General features: G+C 35.7%; 1 protein-coding gene across 2 annotated transcripts in view; it reads left to right on the plus strand.

Moving 5' to 3' along the window:
- LOC124364938 (RNA pseudouridylate synthase domain-containing protein 2-like) overlaps positions 1-12,254 on the plus strand; it is a 159,769-nt gene that overhangs the window by 122,525 nt on the left and 24,990 nt on the right. For both annotated transcript variants that reach the window (XM_046820767.1, XM_046820766.1), the window contains exon 3: positions 4,541-4,628. In XM_046820767.1, coding sequence (XP_046676723.1) covers positions 4,541-4,628 — 88 coding nt within the window. The remainder of the gene's footprint in view (positions 1-4,540; positions 4,629-12,254) is intronic.

Consider the following 12,254-nt stretch of genomic DNA (forward strand, 5'->3'; position numbering starts at 1 on the left):
TCAGCATCATGATGTGATTATAAACATCATAGAATCACCAGTTGCGGACAGCATCATAATATGACCGACAATAACATCGCAAGATCACAAGATCTGCATTTAACATCGTGATGTGACGAATAAAAGATCACCGAAGTTAAAGTCACGTGATCACCAATACTCCATTCAGCATCATGATGTGACCAACAATAACATTGTAGAACTGCATTTAGCATCATAACGTGACCAACGGTAACATCGCAGGTTCGCCGGACGTTCTTTTACCATCATGATGTAGACAACGGTAATATGGCTGTATCACGAAAGCTGCATTTAGCATCATGATGAACCAACAATAAAATTGAAGGATAAAAAGAGCTGCAGAGGCTGTTTATTATCAGTTAATCCGTGCATTCATTCCTCGTGTTGGGAAGGGGTACTTAAATTCTGCCAGTTTGTGCGGTTGGACTTCATTTGTATGGTTAACAATATATAAAAGTATATAGCTGCTGGTTACACAATATTCCTCACACTTTCTGTTGATACATAGTTTCTCTACAATCTCTGTAGATATCACACCGTGACCCACCTGCGTGACGCCGAGATCCCTCCGTCTACATGACATCGATTACGGAACGTGATCCAGTTTTTGAAATGAAGAATTGTTGCTAAACAAACGAACATCACACACAAACTATTTTTGGCGTCAGTGACAGCTCGCGTTGTGTCGCTCTTGTATCTGTGACAGCGCCTCCCGCGGTCCGCAGATCTGGCCGTGTCCCAGCACGCCATTGTTCCCACAGACAGACAGACGGGCGTTACGCTTCTCCGAGATATTTCGGTCCTCTAAATCGCACCATTGGAAAAATTAGGGCACCGTTCTTTCGGCCTGGCCGTTTCCCTGCCAAGAAGACAATGGATTCGGCAGCTGTTGCGTCCGTCGTAGTAGATGTCCACGGACGTGTCTAGGGGAAGGGAGTTCGAGGGCTAAAGAGTCCCCTCTCACTCTCGACCCACCTTTTTCATGTGAAAGTTTTTGTTCGTTACTTCTTACAATAAAAGACTGCAAAAATATGCTAATTTCTCACCGAATATGAATGTACAGGGTGGTCCAATTGAGAAATGGGAAGGACATTATACCGATCAAAAGAAGATAATGTAAAAGAAGCGATCTTAAAAAAAATCTGATATATAATGATATTTAAGAAAGTGCAGTGAGGCCTGGCTTCCTATTAGCTGAAAAATTATAGTGCTTTCACAATGTATTTGTGTATTTGTTTGTAATTTTTGAAAGAGTTGAAACGTATGGTTTTAGTCCTTAACAAAACATACAAACAAAATTAAACAATACCGAAGGGAAGGCAGACATTTCAGTAGTATTGCTGATATATGTTGTCATTGTCCAGTTGGATTCACTTCGGAGCGAGTTAAACTTTAAGACTATAAATTATATAACAAATTATTGTTTTGACCAATTGAATGGCTCCGCTAAGGCTTTGTTAACGAAATGTGTAAAATAAAGAAGTACTCTATTCAAGCTACAAACCTGGTCATTCTGCTACCGACGGGTACACGCGAGGTCGGTGTAGTGTCAGCTTCAGCTGATATTAAACTAATTCCTCATGGTCCTATCAATAAGATAGTTGTTTTATACACTCACGAATAGAATACGTACGAGATACTACAGCATGTTGTATTACACTAAATTCACATTACACATCTATGTTTATCTAAAGTCTGTATTCAAAGGGAGTCTTTGCAGCGGCTCCTAGTACATCCCCCCCCCCTATTATCACTTATAGTTACGTCCCTGAGGGAGATCTACGATCAGATGATATTAGTGCTACAGGACGAGGCCGCCGCGCGGATTTATCACCCACAACATCTAAAAAAGAATTAATCGCGACTGTAGTAAATTCTGGATAAACAGCAACACTATTTCTGGCCCCTTTGTCGCTCACGTTGATTTATATCATACGAAAACAGACTAGGTCGCCCTTGGCAAGGATTATATTGTACAAGACAGTCTTGGCTTTTGTGTATTTATTCAGTTATGACAACTGAATATTACAAGTGTAATCCTTATTGTCTGTGTAATTTGAACATCGGTTGCTGAAATATATCAAAAGCCATTGTGTTATTTTTATACTTGTGTGAGAGTAAAATCACAATATACTTAATTGTTTCTTCGTGTGAAGAAGAGTTTTTGTTTAGTTTTAAACAATCCAGAGCACAAATAGACTTTGATTCCGTCAAGTACAGTAACTCTAAAAGTACAATTAGGTTGGCAGTTAATAATTTAATTATAAATAATTTTTTAACGTTTATTGTTGTCAGTGTTGAACAAAATGTACAAAACACTGCATTATATTTAACTGCCAGAAAGTAAACAGAAGATTCTTTACAGTCTATGTAAATTCCAACTGCTGTACTCTTTTACATAATATTATCATGTGTATGGAAAACCTCGATTAATACAATATAAGTTTGACAATCCTACATTTAATTTTTAACCGTACACCATACATGACAAGAACGTAACAATTAATGCATTCTAGATAGAAATGGATTTATTAATGAAGCGGTAATTTTTGTCCCTAATTAAACAAATGATGCCGCAGGGACTCGTTAACAGAGCGCTGTTTTGAGTTTATGGCGATTAAATTTACAAATTAAATTAATTACAAGGCTATATGGGCCGTTGGAACTGAAACTGCCGGATATTTACAGTTTTGTTGGCTCTTTTACATAACAAATCTATTTTATCGGGCCGGATATTGTAACATAATAATAATTTTGTTTTTATTATCATACTGCCATTTTACGACTCGGCTTTTTATACAGTTGCAACATATATTCAGTTGAACGTTATGGCTTTTGGAGTATTGAAATAAAAGACAATACATGTGGTTTTATAATTCAAGAAGAAAACTAATAGTTTGTATAAGTCGCAATGTGCATTTAATTTTGATACTCAAACGGTAATGGTAGTGGACGCTGGTTTCGCGGTTTTGGTAGACCGTTCCCTTTAAATTGTGGGTAAAAGTGGTTTTAAATCGCCGTGGAAGTATTTAAAGATAAAATCATCTATCTCGTTTTATGATGGTCGAATGAAACACATTACGGAATGACTTGCCCGCTACGCATCTTCTATTTGCGACATTTCAGCCGTATTGCTGATACACATGTGAGTTAGAATAATTTTTAGTTTTGTTTCTGTTTTTTTTTTTTTTTTTTTTATAGACTGTATTAGACCTACTTTCGGGCTATTTACTGTAAACTTCGAAGCTCAATTATCCAATAAAAAATAGAACCATCCAAGATTTCAAATAATTATACAAATCTTACTATTATTGCATAAAGATATCAAGCGATCTGAAGAAAAGTTCGAATAATCCAAAATTTTGAATTAAAATAGTTTGAATTATCAAAGCCGGACTGTATTACATTCCGTATGCAAGTTATTTATGCTATTAGGTTTTATACTCTACACAACTGATGATTTGAATAATCCAACATTTTGAATTAAAATAGTTTGAATTATCAAAGCCGGACTGTATTACATTCCGTATGCAAGTTATTTATGCTATTAGGTTTTATACTCTACACAACTGATGATTTGAATAATCTACATTTTGAATTAAAATAGTTTGAATTATCAAAGCCGGACTGTATTACATTCCGTGTGCAAGTTATTTATGCTATTAGGTTTTATACTCTACACAACTGATGATTTGAATAATCCAACATTTTGAATTAAAATAGTTTGAATTATCAAAGCCGGACTGTATTACATTCCGTATGCAAGTTATTTATGCTATTAGGTTTTATACTCTACACAACTGATGATTTGAATAATCAACATTTTGAATTAAAATAGTTTGAATTATGAAAGCCGGACTGTATTACATTCCGTATGCAAGTTATTTATTCTATTAGGTTTTATACTCTACACAACTGATGATTTGAATAATCCAACATTTTGAATTAAAATAGTTTGAATTATCAAAGCCGGACTGTATTACATTCGGTATGCAAGTTATTTATGCTATTAGGTTTTATACTCTACACAACTGATGATTTGAATAATCAAAATTTTGAATTAAAATAGTTTGAATTATCAAAGCCGGACTGTATTACATTCCGTATGCAAGTTATTTATGATATTAGGTTTTATACTCTACACAACTGATGATTTGAATAATCAAACACTTTGAATTAAAATAGTTTGAATTATCAAAGCCGGACTGTATTACATTCCGTATGCAAGTTATTTATGCTATTAGGTTTTGTACTCTACACAATACTGATGATTTAAATAATCAAAATTTTGAACTGGAACTACAGTCTTTAAATTTTACGTTTTAATTTATATTAAAAACAATTAAAACTATATACTCAATTAAAACCTAGTAACATATTAGAGTAATACAGTACTATCTGTATAACAAATTTAAATTAGACGATAGTGTTGAGTACTCTCCATACACAAATGGCTCGCTATTTCTGCCGAATGTTTCTACCTCAATAATCGTTCAATGTTGTGTAACGACTGTTGCAGGCCAAGTTGGAGACGAAGGCGCTCAAAGCGAAGAGGCCGGGCTTCACCGACGACCGCTATAACGAGACCTCCTACTACATTGAGAATGGTGAGTAGATGTCTCCCTTGAAGGTTATAACTATATCCTGTCTCTTAAGTAGTGAAGGCGATAAAGGTCTGTGTCGCATTTGGGAATCGTAATCCCCTACCATGACCTGTTATTATCGACAGTGGACAGTGCATTATGGCACCAGACTTGCTCTACATTCTATACCATACTTCATATCATTGTGTTGAATGTGTATTCACAAATTCATAAAGAGGATTTTTAAGAATTTTAAATGATTCCATTTTCATTATATTGAGTTCATATTTCTTACTATTAATGGTTTCACGAAATTCCGCGCAGTAATATTTAAATCTTTATAAATGTTCGCATTCTCATAATCTCCACAGTAAGTTTTTATTACCTTAGTTTATTTCGTACCTTAGCTTCGATCGTGAGCGAAATAATCCCGCTGCTCGCAATAAACGATGCAATAAAAATTTAATTTCTTTCGTAATATTACGCATATTTATTCTATATCGAGTTTTCTAACATTGGCGTGACTGAATTTCGCGCCGTCTTCTAGAGATTAAAAAATTGTTTCTCTTGTCAGCATATATTCGGAAATGCTTCTCAAGAAAGCTAAAACTTTCCAAAGTTGGTGAAAATAGTGTTCCCATTATTGATCGGGCAATATCCTTAACAATAACTAAGTGAATACAAAAAGTTTCTCAGGTTAAGGTGAAGGAAGGAGGCCTTCCTACCCGACCCGCTGCCCACTCTGCTGGAGAGCGGGGAGGCCAAAACTTTTAACTCAACTATCTAGAGCGTTACTTTTTGACAGATCTTTGTAAAAGTTTTATTTTCGTTTTTTTTTGTCGTCCGCGAAGTTTTAAAAATCTATATTTTTTATCATGCACCTTTTATATGCCTCCTTTAAATCTGGTGATCTCCCAAAGTACTTTAAAAACTTTTGTGACATTGTTATCTACTTATATCACATTTAATTTTCGCATTACAAAAACCTCATGTTTCGTCTCTTTTAATGTGCACTGAAATTCCCCATTAACGATTTTTGAACACTCATGTGAAAAGGCTAGCTCTGGCATACATATACAGGGTGACAATTGAGTCTTAGGACGACTTTATAACGTTAAGAGATATCACAACCAATACCGTTACTGGTGATAGTAAGCTACTTTTCTGTGTACATGGTGATCGGATGTCTCCTTTGGGGGACGGTATATTCGGGGTGAGAAGAAAATCTTTATCGACAGTCTATGTTGAGTTGTACATAATTTTAAAGTTCTAGTGGAACCGAAAGAAATGCCAAAAACCAGACTTCAAAAGGTTGATTCAGTCGGATGCAACCGCTGTTTAAGGTTTTAAAAATGTTTAATATATTACGCATAAGAAATAACTAATACTCTACCTGTTACCAGTTGGAGGGAGTAAATAATTTGAGTGAACTAATTTCAAAGGATGTGTTCAAATGTTCCCCTCCGGTCGTTTTGGTAATTTATATCATAGCTTTGTTCGGAAATTAATGCATGGCGATTGGATGCTTGCATTAAATAACTTTAAGTATAAATGTTAAAGTTATACTTATGAATAAAAAGGTTTGACTTCAAATGCATACATATTAATTTTAAAAGCCAACGCCAAGGGGAGAAAAACAACACAGTTCAAATGTTATTAATACGCATTCAACATTATACTGTTTATTCAAACTGTATTTTTCAAAATATTTTACATTGTTTTTTAATAACTATTAAAAATAATTTTTTTGCTAAAAAGAAATGTTTTCTACGTAACGCAGTGATATCTTTAAAATTAAGCCTTAAAGTATTTAACATTGGTCTTATGAGGTTAAAATAAAATATGGCCTTTAATACAACCCGTTCCCTACTTCCATACATTAACTTGTCTTTCACACCTTTATACTTGAAGAAGACAGTAGATGTAGGGTCTCGAAACGTCCTGTGTAGAGTTTTACACATATAAATAACAATTAACGATGACTCGTAATCACGCTACTGTTTAAAATCATCCATCGCAAATAAAACGTCTTCAGCAAAATAACTATTAAGATAGTTAATTATCGTTTTCTAAGAATAACTCCACCTTGAGTGTTAAAAAGGTAAGAGGATTTAATACGTGTTCGCCGGCGACTTGGAGAGCGTGCAAGTATGAGCGTGACGAGTGGGAAACGCGCGGACTGGAGTGTGGAAAGACATGATCGCAAGCGACGAGGGCTCTCGAGTTCTCGAGGAAGGAAGAAGGGGTGCGGAGTCAGCGCTGTTCTGATTGGCCGAGACTGCTGCTGTCCAAGTGCTGCTGACACCGCCACCGCCGCCGCCCCGCGGTCCGGACCACTTAGCCCCATTATTCCGTGCACTCGATAGTCACTCAAGTATGCTTTTAACCTCTTCACCAGAGTATACCTTTACCTGACTTGACTGACTCGGCTGGGTTCTCGAATTATCGACCGCCTTACCCGTGCAGTTTCCACTCCGATAGTGGAGCAGCATTTTGTGTCCGTCAAAGCACTTACAATTTCCGTTCACTGGACAGAAAATGTTTCCTAACTCTGTTATGAAGATTTTTGAGATTAACGGTGTTTCTAACGGTCGTTTTCAATACCAATACTCATAAATAGTTGCCATTGTTTTTGAAAGGGTTTCGTTTAACTTTCATTATAGATTTGCACAATTACGGTTTGATCCCACAGCTGAGGTTACTAGTGATGGGCTTATCTACGCCAAATACCAGTGTCTTCCGCACAGTCCATCATCGTATACTTTCAAGTTTTTATTGTAAACTTGGATTTTTAAACCCAATAGGTAAATTCTCTTTTATAAGTTTAAGTCTTCAACTTCTTTAAAGTCTAATTTGGACACGAAGGTAAAAGGTAAGAATATTTTATTTCTCCAGACGAGGTTAGAGCTTAAGATGCCCTCTTTGACACAATCTGGGGACTAACGGCCTATTTCTCATTGGATGTAACCACTGATATCTACAATACTCTGGATGAGAGATGTCAAATCGCTCCGTGAAGTATTTTTGCTGTAGGTTTAATGCCTCGATTGAGGACTTTTATTGCCTTAGCTGGAAACTAAGAAACATTGTTAGCGAACTTGTGGACAGACAGCGGTTCACACCAGCAGGGGAAAGTTCACGATACGTACCTGTTAACATTGTAGGTAAAATAATTATGAATGACTCATTTTAAGGTAATCAGTGTAGATTTTCTTCTAAAAACGTATTTTGAATAGAAATTATAAATAATTTATTATTAACAGATAGTCGTATTTTTCGCAGTTAGATAAATATGAATGACTCATTTAAGAAAATCAGTATAGATTTTCTACTAAAAAACTGCATTTTTAATACAAATTATAAATCATTATTTTTAGCAGTTAATCGTATTTTTAACAATTCATTAGTATTAATACACTAAAATCAAATTTTTTTAAATAAAACGTGTATGGATTTTTGACGATTTCCTATTTATAGCACAGTTCTAAATTTTATTCCCATGTTAAACGCGGAGATCAGATGTACGGCCAGCAGCTGACTAGCATTTCCTCTTAGAAATTATGAGTCAAACTGATCTTAGAATTTCTAATGTTTTTACCTGTTATTACTAAAATGTTTCTAACGTTTTTACTAATTATTTAATCTTTGCACATTGAATTACAATTTTTCCATGCGCTCAAATTGGCTTATAATCTCCAACTTTCGTGTTAATCTGTTAATACTTGTAATATTTCATAAATATCTAAAGACTATTATAAAGATCGTGATTTGTGTCAATTAACGTTAATCCTATATTAAGACTGATGGCTTTGATAATTAAGGAATTAAGAAACTCACGAATAATTAGGACATTTTTATTTCAGGCACGCATAGTGAATGTAACTTACTATTCAAGACTGCCTGAACAGTTTTGTTAAACCTTAATATGAGTCTCAAGTAAAGGAGAGCTCAATAATGTAGCTTTCCTTTCCTAGAACAGTGTCATGCCTCACGCAAAGGGGAGGAGGGGAATGAATAAATAAATAATTTCTTTATTTGTACATGAAGTACAGAGGGGAAATTAAGGCCAAGTGGTTGTTGCTGGAAGTCTGTGTGATAATTGAAAAGTGCAGTAAGGTCCTGTAAAAAACCTCGGTTCTGCCATTCTAAGTCAGAATTGTAAACTGCGTCTTGCCTTATCATGTGATAGATTTTTGAACATTTACAAACGTTTATTTAATATTAGGTTACATATTAAACGACGACCTTAGTATAATATGATGATTTGGGAGAGACGGCCCCTTACACAATTGGAACTGTTGGAATTGGAATTGAAACTGACAGCCTGAAATGAACAGTTGGATCTGATAGTCCAAACTAAACAATTGGAACTGGCAACAGAAACTGAACATATGGGACTGGCAGCACAAACTGAAAATTTGGGACTGATTGTCTGAACTGAACAATTGGAACTGATAGACTGTACTGAACTGTTGGCACTGATTGTCTGGACTGAACAATTGGAACTGACAGTCCAAACTGAACATTTGGAATAGATAATCTGATATGACAGTCAGAACTGATAGTCCGATTTCAACAATTGGCCTGATATTCTGACATTAAAAACGGACAGTAGGAACTGATCGTTAATGCAGGTCTTAATGTGTTATACGCTTCCATGATAATAAAGTTCAGATTATGTCTGTAACTGCAGCATCTTTGATCAATATTGAAACCACTTTACTGAAACTACTTCGGGTTAGTATTGTTCTTCCGTACATTGTATCTCATGGAAATAGGCAAAATGATGCAAAAAGAAATTGAAATTTTTTTTAATGCCACTGCTTAGTAGTACTCCAAAGTTATAAATGCATTACTGTATTATGGGACAATATCGTAAATAATTGCTTTTTAGAACCCACCGAAAGGGTAATATATTTGATTTACAAAACAATTGAATAAGTATGCCCATTCAGTAAGTTGGCTAATCTTTGATCCAACTGAGGAAAGAGCATTTCTCTCGCACATATCTGAGCCCTGAGTAAAGCAAAGCAAAGCAAGTAAACAGACCCATTAGTGCGGCCCTTATGGCTGGAGTGAGCCCTGGAGGGAAATGGTTACTATTATAAATCTCGACTGGAGACAGAGCAGACCCCAGCTGCACTTCACCTCAGATAAACATTCTTCTGTCTTGGTTTACTTGGAGAAACATAATACTTTAGTTGAATGTACCGTACTCTGAAACAGCCTTTGGAGAAAAGATATGAAGTTGTGTTTCGTTTTATGATACTATTTTCGTAATGAAACCTGAGGAGAAAAACACATTACTCGTTGCATAACTACAGAGTTTATGTTTGTAAAACATGAAACACTACTGGTAGAAATTTTGTTTTATTTCCTCCACTAAAATCATGTGGTTTAATAAAATATTTCTAGTCTTGTCCATAAAATAATGTCACCGAATATCCCTTAATTATTTTCTCTTGTTTTTAATATTCTTCATCCAATAACGTTAAAAATATTGTTTGAGTATTTGTAGAATATGTACAATATTCATTTAGTAAACAAACAAAAATGATTTAGGTTAATTATTTTCTAATATACGAGTTTATTTACAGTCAGATGTAAATCCCAAAAATGTGTAATGCATTAGAGAATTTGAACCTTTTAAGCTTTTACAGTATTCAAGTTGTCACAAAATATAATATTCTATCGAAAGCACTCCTAAACAAAGGCCATTTTGTAGAGTTTTTCCAAACCGAATGGTTGCTAAATGATATCATGCTGCTCTGATTTTAACTTGTCACATTTTATTTGATTATCGACCTTTACAAATTTACCTACAGATTTTTTTTAACGAGAAACCGATCCTATATTAAGACTTATTCTTCCAATCCTTATAGGACACTGGTCTGTGTGAGGATCTTACAGATAGACTAAGAGTAAGGGTTGATCCAGTACAAGGTCAATGGTACTCATAACACGTGCTGAGGTAACATACAGGATATGAACCTGCGCTATCTCTCCAAAGTCAGCGGATCTTATAGACCGTTTGCCCATCGGCACTCCCATGGTGTTATCATTATTAATTGCTGCGTGATTGGCAATTTGAGGTAGGCTGCGATCGACGTGCAAACTTTACAGTGTTTAAATAATACAACTTAGAATTTTATACAGTTATCCATAAATTCCTTTTCTTTGCTTTACACAAACATAACGTACTCCACAGCAGTAATGAAGCATGTAACTAACTACAACAGAGGAGTTTTTGAATTGACTACTTCTTTTGGCGGCCTATGGATGTATGTTTCGCATGGGGGAAAACTTTCGTGTCGCGTCACGAAACGTAACGTCACGATTTTTTCGCTCTGTAGCCGCTAGGGGCGGGACCCTCGCAGCTATTTTGGTGTCATGGAGGGCGTTTCTCCGTTCAGTGGCTATCCAGGAGTCCTAGAGAAAGGCTACTATCGCACCTTTTGAAGTGACTACTTTTGCACGGGTTTCGTTTCGCGTCATGCATGTTTATGTTTACCACATTTACTGAAACGTAAACAAACCTTAGTGTAAACATATAATCGGAACTAACAAAAGTTGACGTTAATGAAATATCTGTCGGGAGAGATTGAAGGTGAAATACAAACCACAACAACATACAACACCCATACATGATAAGGAAAATAACGAAACGTTTCTCTAATCTAGTAGTGTTTTACAGTGATTTTTTTTCTAACTGTTCGATCAGTTTACTCATATTATTATGTTTTATTACTACTGAGGACGGTGCTCAAAGGGACTCCATCTGGAACTGTCGGTCGGCATTGCCAGAAGTTATCAAAGCCCTCGCAGCGACGGCGTGGCGCGAACAACAGCTGTTTTCAAAGGTCCGAATGTTCGTCCTACTGGGAAGACGGAACATTAACCGGCTCGTATGTAAATACTTCTTGGGCTCTTTGATAACGGCGGTTTATACGGCACGGTAATATTCTGGAGACCAGACAAAACCGTTTGTTTCTTTTGTGTTAGACGAGACGTCTTCCGCTATAAAGAGTTTTATTTTCCGTCTCTTTGCTTTCGCAATCGGTCATTTCCCAGAACGTTTGTCATGTTTAATTGTATCCTTCATCTTATGTTTTTACAGGGAATTCTCGAAATAGCCATGTGCTATTATGATTTTTGGTGTAACAGTACCCAAGCTGTTGGCATAGTGAGGGGTTTTTAAAGGGGAGGAGTTATATTTATGCATAATGGAACGCAACAAAAACAACGATTTTGGTTCAAATTAAGTGTAAATAACTGATTGGCGACTGCAACTGTTTTATTGAGATAGAGTGGGTAATTTTCTTGTCGATTGTATTTGGGGCTCCGCATACGAGATCTCCAAGTGTACAGTACGGGGGGTACTGTGTAAATTAAATGTCTAAATTAGCATGGATGAGTTCGTTTATTTGCAAAATCTAATTAGGCATGTAAGAGTTTTAGGAAGTACAAAAATTTTCGTTTTGAAGGAATTATTTTATTTACCCTTATTTACCATGGTGGTATCTCTTGACCTCAGTCACTTTCTTCGCTTTTAATACGCCACAACAGTATGAGCAAGAAAACTCTGAATTTTTGTATCTCTTATCTATTTAGATTTCATTGCAAGGTGTTTTTCTCACAACGGTTTGCCTT

This window comes from Homalodisca vitripennis, chromosome 6 (genome assembly GCF_021130785.1).
Source record: "Homalodisca vitripennis isolate AUS2020 chromosome 6, UT_GWSS_2.1, whole genome shotgun sequence".
Lineage (NCBI taxonomy): Eukaryota > Metazoa > Arthropoda > Insecta > Hemiptera > Cicadellidae > Homalodisca > Homalodisca vitripennis.